Genomic DNA, 17,615 nt, shown 5'->3' with positions numbered 1-17,615 from the left:
GCGCTCCCATATTAATATTTTTCCTCTCAATCTTGGTAGCTTACAATTCCAAGGCATTATACCACATGTCTTACAAAGTAAGCTTTGTAAAGAGAACATAGAAAGAGGAATGAAAAATCACTCTACAAAAAGTGTCCATTGTGTGTTCCATCAGCATCACGTGTGCTTTGGGTAGTGCTGAATAACTGCAACAACTGTTTTGGTTGAACAAATGCATTCTGAAAGCTAAGATTTGGCACGTGAGAAAAATCTTTATCAAAATGTACAGTCAGTTCATCACAGAGTATGGTCAGTATAAGACAAATGATGACCTCTAGGTAAATATGCTTAGTTACTAGGGCTTATGACCTGTTGCCTTTTTCCCTATCACAGGATCTGTGTTTATACTGAAAGTTCAAGTAAATGACTTTGTCAGTCATCAGTACCTACGCCAGGCAACTGTAGAAGTGTTTGTTAACTACACAAAGACAAATTCCACACTCACTGGAAACAATGGAGCAGTATTGATAAAAGTTCCCTACAAATTAGGACTCAGTTTAACTATTGTATCATACAAAGATGGCTACATGTTAACACCCTTACCATGGAAGACTGGGAGAATGCCAAGTAAGTAAGACTCTTAAAATATTGTTATTCCATGGAATGTATATACAATTAAAATGTTTTCCTTTCTTGGATAATCCATTTAATTGTCACCAACTGAACATGATTGAGTCAAGTGAACCGAAGTTACAAGTGAACACAAGTATAAGAGTTAGTGACCCTTCAAGTTTGACAAATTTATGTGGATTTTTAAAATAGAAATTCTATTAGTTGTTGAAAATCCAGTAAGAAAGATTATTGCAGTGGGATGGCAGTATTCTAAGGGATGTGTTTGGGAACACATTTGTTTTGCTCATTGGAGAGTGAGCAAAGGGTCAGCTATGTATTTCAAAGTTCTTAAAATCATATAGTACCTAGAGGCAAGAATGTTGCTTTGCCTCTATGCAACTGCTCTGATTCCTTCCCTCCACCATCCTAGTCAGAAATGGGTATAGGATTTTACACATGGGGGGGTGCAGTTGCAGCAGCTGGTGCTGCACCCCCATCTCCCAGCTTCCTTCACCCCTTTCCTCTCAAACCAGGGCAGGCAGACCACACCACAGGAGCAGCAGCTGGGGACTTAAGTCCCAAAGAAGGTAAGAATGCCACAGCTTCCCTTCCTCTCTATGCTCAGAGGCCCATCCCCTTCCCTCCTGTTTTTCCCTCTTCTCTCCCACCCCAGCCTACTGCTTCTGAGCTCCACAATATCCTGGTGGCAAGGGGAGCTCTTTTTCACTCCAGCTGGGTGGCTTGGGAGCTGAAGTCATGCAGGACCATGGCAGTAGGAGCAGTAGTGGGCAGATATGTTTCTTCTCCCTGTGCCTGTCCTCCAGGCTTCTGGAGAACACCTGGGAGGAGCAGGCAGAGTTGGGAGGAGGGCAGGGTGCTCATGCATCCATTGCTACCCCTGGGCTGAGCCCAGCCCCCATGCAGTACAGCTGGAGTGGGCAGGAGCTCCTCTCATCCCCAGAACAGCAGGGACACTGGCAGCAACAGGCTGGGAAGAAGGGAATGGGGAGGGAGAAGTTGAGGCAGGGAAAGGTTGTGCCTTTGATCATGCAGAAGAAGGGAGGGTGGGGTATTTATAATTTCAGGACTTAAGTCCCCATCTGCAGCTCTTGTGGCATAATCAGGAAGGAGGCAGGTGGCCATGCCACAGCACCCCCTTTGGATCCACCCCTGATTCTCGTCTGCAGTACATCTTCATGTATGGCCTGTTTTTAAGTGTTTCATTTTGTTCGCCAATATAGTTCTCTTATGAGGTGGTTAAAGTGTCTTTTTGTTACAGAGAGAGAAATAGACTGTCCAGGAACTTAAATCATGTGTATTTATCTACAGACTATGTACGGCATGAGGCATGTAATGTAATCTTCACTGCTCGGCCTGTACTATTCAGCCATAAACTAGAAGGGGCCTATTGCTCCATCTGTTTTCTTTGACATCATTCCTCTTGACAACTGGTTCATCATAGTTCAAAATTGTATGTTTTATCTGAACTTTTTCTTCAACATTTCCAATCTTAACCACGTTTTCTTAATGTGCTCTTTTTCCCAGTATACTCATCTGTGACACTTTCATTGTTTCCACAAAGCCAAGCTAATATATGGCTGTTTGAAGATACTGTTTTAATTACTGGAAAACTGTCTGGTAAGTAGTCCATTATGCAAACTAGGATGTAAACAGTTTGTGTGAAAAACTTACAAAGCTTAACTAATGAATGCATGTGTTTTTGCTGAGAAATGAATATAGTCTGGAGAGAAGGCAGAAGTCTTTAGAGTCCTGATGCACTTTAAAAAAGAGCTAGTTCATGGCCAGCACAGTTACTAATGCAGTTGGCCTCCTGAGTATTGTTCATCTCTAGTAAAGAGAAGTATGCATGTTACTTATTACACTCGGGGCCAGATTCTTTACATATAAATTGTCAGTGTTCTACTGAATGAGGATTTACATAGGCAAAGATCTGGTCTTCAGACTCTGCATTACTATGGTAACTAGTAAATCTCCCTCCAAAAGTTCCAGCTTTCCATAGATATGAATATTGCTTATAGCTTATGCAGATATTAGGCTGTTATCTTTGTAGTCATTATCTTATTATCTCCTCCCTAACTTGTAAAAGATTTCAAATAGAAATCTACTGATGTTTGATGTTGTGTGCATATGAATAGTAATGCATTTTATGTTGAGGTGGGAGGTGGAGAGTGGATTAAAGATGTCTTCTTTGGAGAAACAGTGCTATTATACTAGGAACATAAGATAAGTATATTTTACTGCTTTTGCATTATTTTACTGCTTTATAAGCCTTTGGTGAGAGAAACACAACTATTTATTTGAAATGTATACACCTCAGGGAAGGTAGAGCCTGGAGAAGGCATGCTAGAGTTGGGACTTAAGAGTGAGGGTGGGAAAGGGAAGAGGAGCTCAGCTTTCCGATAACATCATGGTGTGGAGTGATAGTGGCAGGTGGTGGATTAGAACTAGACAATAACAAGCATAGAGTAGTGGGATGCAGTAGGTTTTATGCTGAATGAATTTCTAGATTGTCACAGTGAAAAGTGTTAGCTCTGTTTGAAACCTTGCTAATTTAAAAATGTTTTTCTTTACAGATGCCAAATCTCAACCAAGTGTTCAGTTTCCCAAATATTTAATAAAACTTCCAATAAACCACCATATTACAAATGTGACAGCCTATCTGACAGTGCCACAACAATTTTTGAAAGTGGACAATTTTCTCTACACAACAGGGATCCTTCAAAATAAATCGGGTATATTACCTTTGTTACATCTAAGTTTGTTCTCTGTGTGTGTATGTATGCATGCATTTATATAAAAATGTGTATATATGCTATGGAAGATTCATTCTTTAATAATGAAGGCCTGAAAGAGCTCCCGTTGAATTTAGTCGACTTCTTTCTGAGTTCCATAGGATCCAGAATTGATATTATAAGTACAGCAAAATTTTATCTGGCACCCATGGGGAATCGGGGGTGCCAAATAACAAAATATGCCCACTACCTGAGAGGCCGCCTCTCCTGCTGCCCCTCCCTGGTGCGTTGCTGCCCCCTCCCCCAGCGAGGGACAGGGAGAGGGGCAGAAGAGAAAGGGGGAAAGAATTGTTACTGTGGGGGCTCAGCAGCACAGGCTGCTTTGCCCCGGGCCGTGGGGGCTCAGAGAAACTGTAAGTGCCACAGTGGGCACTTCTGGTTTCACTTTTACCTTACAAGCTGGCATGGCGGTTAATAGAGCATGCCAGCTTGTAAAGTGCCGGATAACACAGCTTTTACTGTACTATACTACAGAGGAGTAACTCATGGCCTTCTACACCTACCTGCATATCTAACAAAAGAACATAATATGCTGCTACTCTTACCTCCTGCAGAGATAAATATGCTATTTTCTGTCCAGACTAGTTTCCCTTATAGGATTATAACACTTTTACTGTATTGTGGCAAGGCCTTAAACTGCAGTGTTAGCACACATGAAACTCCCATTCATTTAAGTGGAATTTGAAGGTGTTGGCTATGTTCTGTGTGTTCTGCACATTACAAAATACCTTACTGTGCCTGAATTTGATGCAATATAAATTGCAATCACTCTTGAAGTCACTGGAATTTCAGTAATTTATGGGCAGATCCTCAGCTGATGCATTTCGGCTGTAACTTTTACCTATTTGGGTTTGGAACCATGTCACCCAGCATAAAAATAACAGGGAGACTAATCTATCTCAAATACTTAATCCATGTTGTTGTATTATTGACTTAGTTACAGTTGATCCGTGTAAGCCTGTTTAAGCATAGTGACACCAGCTAGGCACTCTAAACATACAAAGAACAAATGTAATAATATTTTCCACACGTGTCTATAAAATATCCTTTCAAGGCAGAGATTCCATGACTTGGTAAAAATTACTTTTAAATATTACCTTTTTAAAGCAAACTTATTAAGGCACAAGCAGAATCAATACTTATTTACTATTATGTCCTAATCCACCTAGTTATGTTGCTATCCAGAAGATCACATTGGAACCAACAGAGGAAAATAGGGTTGGAAAGGACCACAAGAGTTCAACCTCATGCTCAAGGCAGGATAGTCTAAGCTGTCCCAGACGACTAGTATTTCATCACCCATTTCTCTTTTTCAAATACACAGCGACACACTCAAATTCATTGCGGTTCTATTGTTCCCTTGATTTGCAGGGGATGATATTAGTGATATATAGTTTCTAGTTAACTCATTTGTGTGTCATACTCTGGTTTGTTTAATCTGCAATTAATCAAAATATTCACAAATACCAGTACCTTATTTATGTGTGGATTTTTGAGGATGCCAAGAAAAACAAGTTGTTTTTAATGCACCTTTTGAATTTGAAGCCTCAGATGATAAACAGTGTTTCTCACCATTGAGCTTTTCTTTAATTCTTTGATGTATTCTTAAATTATTCATAGGATCCCAGAGAAATAGCTTGTATCCTAAGGCAGGTAGGGGATAATTGAGATCTGGTGTGCTGGTGGTTCTCTCACAATTGGCTTCTAACAGTGTGCAAAGCACTAATATCATTCTGATATTTAATAATTCTGTTTCAGTCTTCAAAAACCTGTCACACTAGATTCTGAAGCTTTTGTATCATATGGTGTTTATTGTTGCATGTTAGTATAAAGAACAAGGGAGCACACTTGCAGCCTGCACCATAAAGCAGGTTGCTTTGAGTATTTTGACAAGCCTTGAGTACTGTACCCCACGGTCAACTCTACAAAGCAACATCCAAATAACAAATGAAACCTTTCAGTAAAGTTTTATTATTAAACCTGCTTGATACATTTGCAAAGTTCTCAGTAGTCACTTAATACAGGAGTTTGATTTTGATTATCGTTTATATTTATACCTGTCCATACATTTAGAACTCAGTTTTTTTCTGAACAGGTGTATTGTATTTAAGGTAGAATGAGGCTTCTGAAGCCTGTAATTAAAAGCCTCTCAACAACCAGAATTTGCCAAATTGTGTTCTGCCAGCACTGTTGAACCACTTTTATTGTAACTATATATTTTGTTGTTAAAATTTTTGAATAGGTATAACTACAGAATGGTACTCTCAATAAAAGGTGACCAAAGAAATGCTTGAGTTTTTTTCTCAAGCTATATTGACATCTTGTGATCCATATATTCTTTGATGGGTTGCATTTTTTTTCAGTAAATTGTATTTTTTTTTTATAAATACATGCCAGTATGTGTAGTTATAGGAAGTTATTCCATATGTTTTAGGTTTTAAAAGTATTGAATTGACCCCTCTTGCTGCAATATGTGTAAGCCTCCTTTCTGCTGGAAAAGAATTGAAAGTGAATGGTCCCATTCATATTACATTGCCTCTTCTACCTACAAATAATGTAAAATCAGGAGATGCTATACCTGCATGGACATTTGATCTGAAAACTGGTATGTTTTTGATAAATCCTTCAGTATACAGCTTTAACATTAACATTAATGCTATACTATATTTAGTATTAGAATGACGTGGGGTATATCTGTGTCTTACAGAATAATATCCAGCATTATTTTTTTCTTAGTTGGGTCACAAATATTTTGGGAAGAAGTTCTCAATTTTAAACACGCATCTTAAATTTAGAGGGAGGTCTCCCCCACCCCCCGGGAACATAACTGTTTTAACTGATTCAAACAAAAACACTGATGTGAATGTTACAAGTATCAAGAATCATGTGGATGACCTTCATTTTCACAATAATATAATATTTGGACATTAGATATTGTAACAGTATAAATGTAGTGCATGCTATGAGCTTGAACAAAAAGTTGAAATTAAGGTTGTTTGACTATATTGTGTTCCAAAGTCATGTCTGTAAGGGTTGCTTGAAATAAAGTGACAACACTGGATGTGACACAACTTAAGATGACTTAACGTATTATTTTTTATGAAAATAGAATATTTTAGGCAGAACCATTGCTTTTTCTAAAATGTAATATACAGTATCTCCATGTAAAATATTTATAGTAACAACTATACTGAAACAGATCAGTAGTCCACACCAGGAATGACCAACCTGTGGCATGTCTCTCAGGTGGCACTGGCAACCTCTGCGTGGCATGCAGCGGATGTGGAAGGGACCAGGTAGTACAGTGGCAGATAGCAGAGCAGCAGATCGGACAGGGCACATGGTAGGGGGGAAAGCAGAGCAGTGAATTGGTCATAGAAAGTAGTGGCAGTTCACACAAAGGAAGGGGGATTGGAGTAACACTCAGAAGGTGTGGTGCTTGATTTGTGGCCCACGTGCCAGAAAGGTTGCTCCCACTGGTCTATGCCATCCCAGGGTGTGATTCAGATGCACCAGGGACAGGCAGAACTCTCTCTAAAGCATTATATAGTCCTTTTTCTTGGGTATCCTGAGTCTAACTGGTTTATTTCTGAGACAGAAACCTTTATTATTAATTTTTTTTTCTGTTAAAGTGCATTGAAGTATGCCCCTTTATATTAAAATATGTGTCCCTGTATTTTTCTTAGTATGTGCTATTTTCTGTGGAGTAGAGTGGGGAAGAAAAATAAAGCATGTTAACTTTTATGAATATTCGCCCATTTCAGATGTTTTATTTCACTTGAGCTAGAATTTTTGCAAAGCTGAACATCATTGGAATTGAATTTTTTTCCCATAAAAGAAGATCTCTAAAACGAAATGTAAACCCTCTGTACTTAGGGTTAATATATAAGTTATGACCATTTTGTTTTCTTCAGAACCCACTTTACAAAATTCCTGGTATTCTAAAGTGAGATGTGTTGTTCATCTCCTTGCTGTTCCCCTTAGCATGTTCTGGTTTGTAAAACAGGTTGTTTTCCACTCTTAGAATTTCAGGCATGGGTATATTTATTACTTAACCAAGTATGAAGTATGTTTCTTTTTGTCTCGTCTACAAATATGTGAGCATATGTTGCAGGAGAATGGCAGATCATAATGCTTGTCCTTTATACTCCAAAACAGATGGTGGTGAGATCTCTGGTCTAACAGTAATCCTGCCTTGGACTAATTGAGCTGTTTCAGCGTTGTATAATTTAAATAGAAAAAACAGGCTTTTTCATTTTGTTGTAGCCTAGTGGATTATTATGGCTTGTCCACTATGTGATAAAGCCTAATGTTGGACTCTGTTCATTGTGTGTAAATTAATAGCTTTTAACAAGATTACAACTAGTCTTTACACAAATAAGACCTAAAATAAGAGAATATGAATTAAAAATGGTTTGTGTTGGTGGAAATCTACTTTGGTTTTACTTTCTATTTTGGTGTAACAGCTAAAGTCAATTTAAGTGAAAGCATTAAAAAAATAATTGAATTTTATTTCAAAGTAAACAGTTATACACAGGCTTTCACTGAAATATCTAAATCAATTCTGGGAGAGAGAGTTAGTTTTTTGGGGGGAGGAGGAGTTGGTTTTTTGTTTTGTTTTATTTATGTATTTATTTTATAAGCTCATCAAGCCCTGTTGTATGTGAAAGTATCAGAACAATTTCATTTTCTATATTTCTTTCTGACAGTATATATTTTCCAATGTTTTCTTTTGCATAATACCTTTCTGTGCTTGTAGGAGATTGTATGAAACAAGCCATGTCCCCTGAAATGCATATTAACTTGCCTCCTTTTTCAGGTGCCTGGGTAAATCGTGGGCTGGGAATGGTAAAGGAAGCTAATGACCATTTAGTATGGAAGTATGTTGCTCCACACTTAGGGTATTGGATAGCAGCTCCACTGCCTGGAACTACAGGTATTGCATATCAATAGAAAACTAAAATGACCAAATAATCTAAATACTTCTAGTCTTAATACGGGTATATTAGAAGATTTGTTCATAATTTAAAAAAAAAAAGAGATGGATGCATGTTAGAAGCTGAAGGTGTTTTATCTACATTTTTCAAGCCTGTTTCCTAGAATTGTTAACTCCAGTATTACATTGAAACTATTAGTTTTTTTGGGAAAAAGGGAAGGTGGAGGATTAAATGACCAGGAAAATTCTTTGACATTTGTTTTCATGTGTGTGACAGGAACACAACCAAAGCATCATTTTTTGAAAAAGAGGAAATATTCTGGTTGAAACCTGCTGAACGGTGTAGAAAAAATACTCCTCTGGGTCAAAGGAGGCAGTCTTCTTCATCTTTTCAATTCCCAGCTGTCTTTTGATGGGGAAAGGGCCAAGCTATACAGTACTGTCACTGTCTGGGTTTTATCAAAAAGAGAAATGTGAACATACAGAACAGAGGAGCATCTGGTACCATATGCCTGTTTTTGCACCCAGGAACACAAAGGGGAAATACACTGGGGGATCAGTACTGGGGGTGGGACTGGTCGGGTTGAGTGGCCCAAATAGATACTGCCTGTATAGAAACATACAGCCTACATGCTACAATTATGCTTATTCCAGAAATGAAAATTAATATGGTGAAATTTTGGAATGACAGAATATGATTTCAGAATCTAAAAATAAAGTAATGGGATGGGACAGGAGGTTTAAGCTTGACACTTCAGGGATTAGTATTTTGAAACAAATTTAGATGTATGCTACAAGCACCATTTGACTAAACAAATGTAAGGGCAATACTTTGGTGTTTTGAGACATCAGCCCCTGAAGTCTGATTATATTTTATATTATTGTTGTTGTTGTTATTATTGTTGTTGTTATTATTGTTGTTGTTATTATTATTCTGAAGTTGCTGAAATGGAGAGTGTTAAGATGGCTAGGAAACTATAGTGTAATTTATCAACTGCAGTTTTGTACAATAATTAGTTTTTGGCATCTAATTTTTGTCTGTTTCTGTGTTTGAAAAAATCTAGATTCAATTATTAGTGCAGTTTCCAAGGATATAACAGCCTATCATACAGTGTTCCTAACAGCTATATTGGGAGGTACTGTTGTCATTATTATTGGATTCTTCGCTGTCCTTCTTTGTTACTGCAGGTAAGGAAAAAAGAAAATCTATATCCTCTGTGTAAACGGGATTTGAAGTTAACGAACAGCCCCTTCTGTGTCAAAATATTATTTTTTCCCCCAGCAATATGCCTAGGTGATATAAAATATTTCATACACCTCGCGTCTTAAAATTATCACTATATTAATATAACATTGCACGTTAATTATGCATATAAATTCCTGCAATAGTTTTGGAACAGTTTTGGTTTGCAACTATTTGCTTTCAGCAGTGCATACTGTTGAGTCTAATATCAGTGTTCAGTGCGGTTACTGCATTCATCACTCATATTTTCCCAACATGTCCTCTATAATTATCTTCTATTTCCTTTTGCATAGGGATAAATGTGGTCAGTCACAAAAGAAGGAAAAAAATACAACTAAACTGGAAGTTTTAAAAAAGGACCAGACAACATCAACAACTCACATAAATCACATCAGTGCTGTCAAGGGGTCATTAAGGGTAGGAGATAAATCACAGTTATACTCACCTAAGATTTCATCTTATAGCCCTCAAGGAAAGACTACTATAGAAAGAGAGGACAAAAAATCCCGGGGCAGTTTTAAAATTTATACAGAAGATGCCTCGTATCAGTCATCAAATCAGAGTAGTCATTCAAGGAATTCATCCCAGTCCTTGGATCCTAGTGCTGGAGTTAGACACATGCAGCAGCCAAAGCATATCAGCAGTAGTGTTTCCCAGTCTCCAAGGGCTGTTCAAGACCAAAACCTATATCTTGCAGTAAAAGAAGAGATGTTTGGGCTTTCCCATATTCCAGAACAACTCATGCATATATACAGTCAGCCTATTGCCATCCTTCAAACTTCTGACCTTTTCCACTCTCCTGAGCAGTTGCATGCTGCTAAGTCAGCTACTTTGCCAAGAAAGGGTCAGTTAGTCTACAGCCCTGTGATGGAACCCATGAATCGTGACAGTTATACACAGACATTACCCAAGATGCCAACGCATATTCATCCACAGCCCCCAACCTGCAGAGATGAGAAAGCCATAGTAGATGGTCAACAAGGTTTACCTTCCCAAAATTCAAATTGGGATCGGTACACCAACAACTTGCTGGAATCTGTCTCTGTTCCTGGGACACTGAATGAAGCAGTTGTAATGACCCCATTTTCATCTGAGCTTCAAGGTATTTCAGAACAAACATTACTGGAGCTTTCCAAAGGAAAACCATCCCCACACCCCAGAGCATGGTTTGTGTCACTAGATGGAAAGCCAATTGCTCAAGTAAGGCACTCTTTTATAGATCTGAAGAAGGGCAGAAAAACAGATAGCAATGACACTAGTCTGGACTCAGGAGTTGACATGAATGAACATCATCCCAGTCGAAAACTAGAGAGGGAGAAAACTTTCATTAAAAGCATGCCTCATTCTAAGATCCTTTATTTGGAAGATTTGGATCTGAGTAGCAGTGAAAGTGGGACCACTGTTTGCACCCCTGAAGATCAATCTATGAGACACATGCTGGATGGAGGAAGTGGATCAGTTGCAGAACAGCAGATTGAAGAACCAATAAGAAGAAAAAATAAAGCAGAAGGTCATGAGTCCAGTACTCCTCCAAGTAAAAAAAGGGGTAGGCCACATATGGCTAAAAGAGAGAGCAAAAATAATATTTGGAAAAAGAGAGAAGAGAGACCCCTTATTCCTATAAACTAAAACACAGTGTGTTTAGTATTGTTGCTCCTCTTGGGGATCATGCACTGTTTTCTCTTGGCTTCTTGCTGTAGATTTGCAAGGTTGAATTTGTAAGGAACGGTCTAAATTGTTTTCTAGTATCAGGTAAAGTTACAATTTTTAATGTGCAAACTAAGGATTATAACTAAGAAATTGATATAAAATGTGAATTTGTCACTCAGAATTGCTAATATATAAGTTTTCCAGTCGTTATTTTTGGCAATCTGAAAAAGAAGGCTTCATTTTAATAAGCCTTTCATTCTTGGGTACACCTCTGGGAATGCACAGCTACAAATGTAGGCACTCAATAAAGAAGGTATTTTTAATGTTGCTGGCATTGTACTAGTTTAGGAGGTTCAGATGTTTCTGAAATATTGTATCTAACTGAAGTGACCATGCATAGTATTTATAAATTACCTTTGCTGTGGTCCTAATCACTGCTTCATTTTGCATTGTTTAATCACATTAGTATGGTCTTGAAATAATTAAGGACTTGATATCTGTCCACTCTCAACTATTAAAATGTCAGCTAAATCCTTTTTCATGTACTGTTCAATGTACATTGAGCCAAATCATGCTGAGTTGTAATCTGGGTTGCATCAGATTTATACTATTGTAATTAAGGTAGAACACGATACGTAATGTTTAGGGATCTACCTAAATTGTGAATGGAGCTGATTTTGCAGCGTTTTTGCACCGAGCTCGCCCCTTGCCACGGATCAGGCTGCCTCTCGTGTGGTCTCACCCCTTGCCGCTGATTGGCATGTGACGGGAAGTCCTCTAAGCTAATCAGCTGTGGGGGGGCAGGGAAGAGCGGCTGCTGTCTTGGCTGTTCCAATTCCTATGTTGTTGTCCCCACCCCCCTCACTCCCAGTGGGCTGTGAGGCCAGGCTGCAGCGGCCAGGAGCACCACTGGCATCCACTGGGGAGCCAGAATGTTGTGTTTAGGTGGGGGGCCGGTATTCTTGGGCAATGCCCGATTTTCATGGTTTTCTTGAAACCACAAAGTAGGTCCTTAGTCACGTCCAACAAAAATATTATAAATGTGGACAAATAGTGCCTTTGCAGGCTGTGAGGCTATTTTTTAATGATAACGATTGACATCAACCAGTGTCAATTTTCCCCAGTCTGAGCAACTTTTGTTATAGGCTGTGCATCACAAGGGTGTTAATCAGACTTTAGAAAACTGATTGCTTGTTTAGAACAGGAAGAAGCTGAGCTGCAAACTTGGTCTGCAATATAATAGAGTCTTGATTATGAGTTACTGCTCAGTTAAATGGATACCAAAAGTCATGAATGCATGAAATGTAACTAAGATATGTATGTATACGGGGAGGAAAAATCCATCAGAATATATTTTATGTTTAAAAAATAATTTTGTCAAATTAATAGATTCTGCTTTGGCTAACAGAAAAGTAGATGTATACTCTTTAACATGCTTTACATAATAGGGTGTCTTTCAATAACTTTAAAGGTGTTTCTCTGATAAGTTGCAACACTTTGGCTTTGGTAATTTAATTTCAAACTATCCTAGTTAGGATAGTTTTTAAAAACATTTTTAATCTATGTAGAAAGTTCAGATGGAGGAGAATATATGTGAGTAAAGCATTTCACTGAATGGCCTAACAAAGTCCAAGGGAGATAGACCACGGAATCATTGACTTTTAGATTTCTCAGCAACAACAGAGAACAGCCCATAATGCTGATGGGATTTTGACAATGTAGTGTCAGCTCTTCCAAAACTGAAAGATAATGATTGTCTTGTGACAGAGTTGGGACTGGGGGGGTGGGGGTAAAGGACTTAAAAATGAACCCTTCTAAAGGGAAAAATATTAGAGTGGAAAGCATGTAGCTTCTTGCTGATTCTCATTTCCAGAGTGGTTTAGTTTCAGTTAAATCAGTTTTTACAAAAATGACATATCTGTTTCTAGGATGTTTTGACTTCTCAGATGTTTATGAGTGCCATTTGTGTCATACTATGAAAAGCCATCACTTTCCCCTTAAACATGGAGATAATGTGTGCACACATACTATGTAGATAAAAACTGCTAAAGATTAAATTCTGTTAGGCATGTTTCTTGTCCAAGATCTTCCTTAGGTATTTAGTCTTTTGCCCCTTGTAGCTGTAATACAGCACTCAGGTTCTATACAACATTTCTGCCACAGGAGTGGTGTACAGCAGTCTTTTACCTTGTATAATGTGGCCAATGGAGTCAAGTAATAATATTTTTGCATAAACCATCTTCTTTAGACTAATACTTTGAAATACCAACAAATAAGAAGCGACATAGTTATAAGTAAATAGGGTATGAAAGCTTCAAGATTTTCAATAGGATGAGTAAAATGGAGGGTAGCTTTCTGGTAACTTTGCTAACTACGTACAGAGCCATGCACAGGAAAGGAACTGTCATTCAGAATTGTTCATGCTAGTGAACTGCTATCTAATCAAGAATGTGCCTAGTCCATCCTCATTACAAAATCTATAAAAACCTTGCTTTATACTTGGTATTTTGAAAAACATCTTTGCTGTCAGATTACTAACTGAATAATGATCCTATCTGATCTCAACAAGATCCAGAATACAGGAAATAAAAGTTTGATTTGCTCATGTGCAGTAATTTGTACCAAAGAGGATTTTTTTATTAGATATAAAAAAAGCAAAGAGGACTAATGGTAGTCTTTAATGCAGTAATACACAAGTTAAAATGCATTAGCTTATTAGATATTGCCAATGTTTAGTTTTGCATTTGGAACACGTTTCAAGGGTAAAACACTACTTGGACCACTGAAGAACTCAAGAAGGTAAATTACCCTGCTGAAGTGCCTTTCTTTTTCCCCAGACCTATTTTATCAGTAGGACACTTGGTGACCTAAAAAGCACACGTACACTTTTTTCTGTTAGCCAAAATAGAAGCGTCACTACTAAAATTACCTAGTCTCTGTAATATTTTGTTCCACAAATCTAGTGGTTTTGTTTTGGAACATAGACTCTTGCATGTAGATAATAACAGCACTCGGGTCATAACCCACCTACAGTTTATTACATTTGGGAACCATTAGCAATATATTGTGAAATAGGTTAGAAATGATCAGGTAAAATAACACTTTTAGGGATTTGAACAACTTTTTGTTTTTAACACAAGGGGCCTGATTCTGATCTCAAGGCAGATATTTTGAAATGAATACCTTTACTTTTATCAGGTATGAAACTGGTTTGAGATCAACATCAGACACCATTCATTTAGTATCCCAAGTGTAATATACACCTATCCAGAAACTACATATACTAGTTTGGGTCTCATGCTATTTAATTGAACCTGGAAGCAGTGGGGAGACCAGAAGGAGGATGCTCATTGCATCACTCTTTTTTTTTAACCTTTTGGGTGTGACCCTAAACTCTCACTCATCTTCCATTCATTGACCTCAGTGGGCTTTTAGAAATGCAAAGCAACTAGGACTGGTTTCCAGCATTTATTGAGGACACTTTTATTGAAATAGTTTTAATGTAAATGTGTGCCACTCTTACAGCAACAGGCACAGTACACTTTTATGCTTAAATTTTGGGATATGAAAGCAGTTTTTAATGATAAACACTTATCTAAGCCTTGTTTAGGGGAAGTACTAATGTTTCCTGCAAAAATGTGATGCCATTTTATAGTAGTCCTTTATAATAGTTACGCAATTCTTAATTTTAGCATTTTAAAACTAAAAACGGCCAACTGAAAATTAGTTTGTCGCAAGTTAAATTTCTGAAAATTTGTAATGTTTTCCAAGTAGTGGGGTATTATTACACTGTTCAACTGATGGAATCACTTAAAGCACATGTCATACCTTAGTGGATATTTTAGATAGCAAATATTTTTACATCTTAGTAGTTACATTTGGAAAAGGGCCCCTTTTAATGCACATTCGAGCATGAAGCTCACAGAGGCCAATTCTGTGAGGTGCTAAAGCCCACTAGAGCTGATGGCACTCAAGTTCCTTATGCCTTGCAGGATTGATTCTCAAATGTCAGAGAAGCACTACCATTGCCTTGGCAATCATTTCCCACCACACTCCTGTAAACATGTTTGTTTTCCATTCCAAGCATACCTAAAGCTCTGTGTCTTTTTGAAGTGTTTCTACCTTTTGTATTCTTTTGTCAAAGGTGTCTTTTCATGTTTCAGTGTATTTACTACAGTACTACTGTATTTATTGCTGAGAATGTAACTAAGATTTGTAAAATGTTATATAGTTCATGCAATATAATAAAATAGTTTTAAAAAGTTCTTGATATTTTTTTTAAATTCAGTTAATATGGTTTAAAAGAAACATGTTGCAGACAAATATGCTGCTTTTAGACTTGTTTGCTTTAATCTTAGGGAGAAGAGGAACATCATGTGATCTCTACATGAAATACACTTCTGCCTGTGTCTGCCCCTTTTCAACAGCCTGAGCAGCCCATGGGAGGGGTGTCAAACTCCCCTGAGCTGCCTGGGCCAGATGTGGACCATGGGGCTCAGGGTTAATGCAGCCATTGTTCTAACCCTCACCACTGATGTGGTGCCAACAGGGCTCTGTACACTGGAAGTTGGCATTAGCTCCTACCCCTGAATTCCTGGCCCCTCAAGTACTGTTAGACATATCTTTGAAACCCCTGGCCTATGTGATCTCCATGGGTGCTTGTATGTGATGGGGGTTTAGTCCCCTAAATTACAATGGTCATTTTTTGTGATGATTAAAAGCCTACCTTTTCAATCATGGACTTGAGTCACTGTTATGTTGAGGTACCCAGTACTTTTTTATTTTTATTTTTTGCAGAGCCTGCCCAATGTCTCCTGCAGCCTGGGGGTGACCTGCCAGCGGACTGAGCAGCCCCTGACCTGGAGGGGGCCATCCTTCCCCCTACGGTGGTGGTGCCTCTCAGGGCAGACAGGTGCTGCCTCAGCTTGGGGAATAGTTGGATTAAGCTGGGCTCTTCCGAGCTTGGGCAACACCTGCCTGCTAGCTATTGCCTGGGCATCCCTGGGGGTCACTGCTGCCATGGAAGAAAGGAATGAGACCCCCTGCAGCTAAGGGCCCACTGGCAGCTTGCCCCACAGGCCACAGGAGAGGTGGGCAGGCTCCATGAAAAAATAAAAAGGATTGGACCCCTTGCTGATTTTTCCCCCCTCTCCCCCGCTGAGCCTGTCTGCGTGAGCTGCCGGTGGGCTGAGCAGCCTGAGTTGTAGGGGGCCCTGGTCCTTCCCTCCACAGTAGTAGTGTCCCCCGAGGCCACCCAGGTGGAGAGCTAGCAGGCCAGGGGCTGCCCCAGTTTGGAGGCAGCACCCCACCAGTTCCAACTCTTTCCCAAGCCTACCCACTGGAAGCCTGCCAGGCAGTGCTCCCCAGTCAGGCTTGGGGAAGAGTTGGATCTGGTGGGGTGCTGCTTCCAAACTGGGGGAGCCCCTGGCCCTCTAGCACCCCAGCTGGGCAGCCCTGAGGGGTGCTGTGACTGGAGGGAAGGACCCAGAGCCCCCAGCAGCTCAGGGGCCACTTGGCCCACTGGCAGCTCTCACAGGCATGCTCAACGGGGGGAAAATGAAGTGGCCAGGGGCCCGATCTTTTTGTAGAGCCTGTTTGTCTCTCCTGTGGTTAGGGAGGGTGAGCTGCCAGTGGCCCCTGAGCTGCAGCGGCACCCCATGGGACCACCTGGGCAGGCAAGTGATGTTCCAGCTCAGAGACAGCGCCCAGCCTGATCAAACCATTCCCCAAGCGCAACCACCTGCTAGCAGCCCACCCTAGCAGCCCGGGGTGGGGGGGCGTGCTGGGGGAATAGGGGGAAGGACTGGGGCCTCTTACAGCTCAGGGGCTGCTCGGTCCACCAGCAGCTCACCCTCTGGCTGCAGGAGACACAGGCAGGCTCCCCAAAAAAATAAAGATGGGGCCCCTCACCGCTTTTGCCTTCAGCCCACCTATCTTGCAGCTCGGGGGAGCGAGCTGTCAAAAGGCTGCAATGTTACAAACAGCTACATTGCAAACTAAACTACATATGGATATGGTTTATGTTGCAACATAAACTCATTTATATTGCAAAAAAACTATATGTGTACAGCATGATGTAATTAAATTGAAAAAATGAGCAATTTTCGTCATGTGTACAAGCATCCCGTGATCCTAGTGCTGATTGCTTATCCCTTACCAAGCCAGGGCATAAAGACTTATTCACATAAACCAGAGGAAAGACCAATTTCCTTGTTAATTGCTTTTTGTAATGTGACTAAACTATGTAATGTTAGATACTTACCCAACTATCCCATCATGCTTCAGAGTTGGCACTTGTAATTAGATTTAACAAGATAGGATCAACTATTTAGAGCTGGCAGATTTTGAAGTCATCAATCAACTGGGGAGAATCTACCTTTCC

At 39.5% G+C, this 17,615-nt stretch overlaps 1 protein-coding gene across 3 annotated transcripts in view; it reads left to right on the top strand.

The window, feature by feature from the left end:
- FAM171B (family with sequence similarity 171 member B) overlaps positions 1-16,136 on the top strand; it is a 63,112-nt gene extending 46,976 nt beyond the window's left edge. Inside the window, exons 2-9 of one of the 3 annotated variants that reach the window (XM_090045277.1) lie at positions 373-606; positions 1,125-1,178; positions 2,137-2,229; positions 3,186-3,344; positions 5,839-6,009; positions 8,224-8,340; positions 9,405-9,528; positions 9,877-16,135. In XM_090045277.1, the coding sequence (XP_089901403.1) occupies positions 373-606; positions 1,125-1,178; positions 2,137-2,229; positions 3,186-3,344; positions 5,839-6,009; positions 8,224-8,340; positions 9,405-9,528; positions 9,877-11,212 (2,288 nt within the window). In that variant the 3' untranslated portion in view covers positions 11,213-16,135. Of the gene's footprint in view, positions 1-372; positions 607-1,124; positions 1,179-2,136; positions 2,230-3,185; positions 3,345-5,838; positions 6,010-8,223; positions 8,341-9,404; positions 9,529-9,876 lie in introns of all 3 variants that reach the window. The other 2 variants (XM_090045279.1, XM_090045278.1) reach the window with 2 other exon arrangements.
- The last annotated feature ends 1,479 nt before the right edge of the window (positions 16,137-17,615 follow it).

The sequence above is a fragment of the Crocodylus siamensis genome, chromosome 4 (assembly GCF_052110815.1).
Source record: "Crocodylus siamensis isolate JL-2025a chromosome 4, ASM5211081v1, whole genome shotgun sequence".
Lineage (NCBI taxonomy): Eukaryota > Metazoa > Chordata > Crocodylia > Crocodylidae > Crocodylus > Crocodylus siamensis.
The sequence above is the reverse complement of the archived record's forward strand: the minus strand, read 5'-3'. Positions and strand labels throughout refer to the sequence as shown.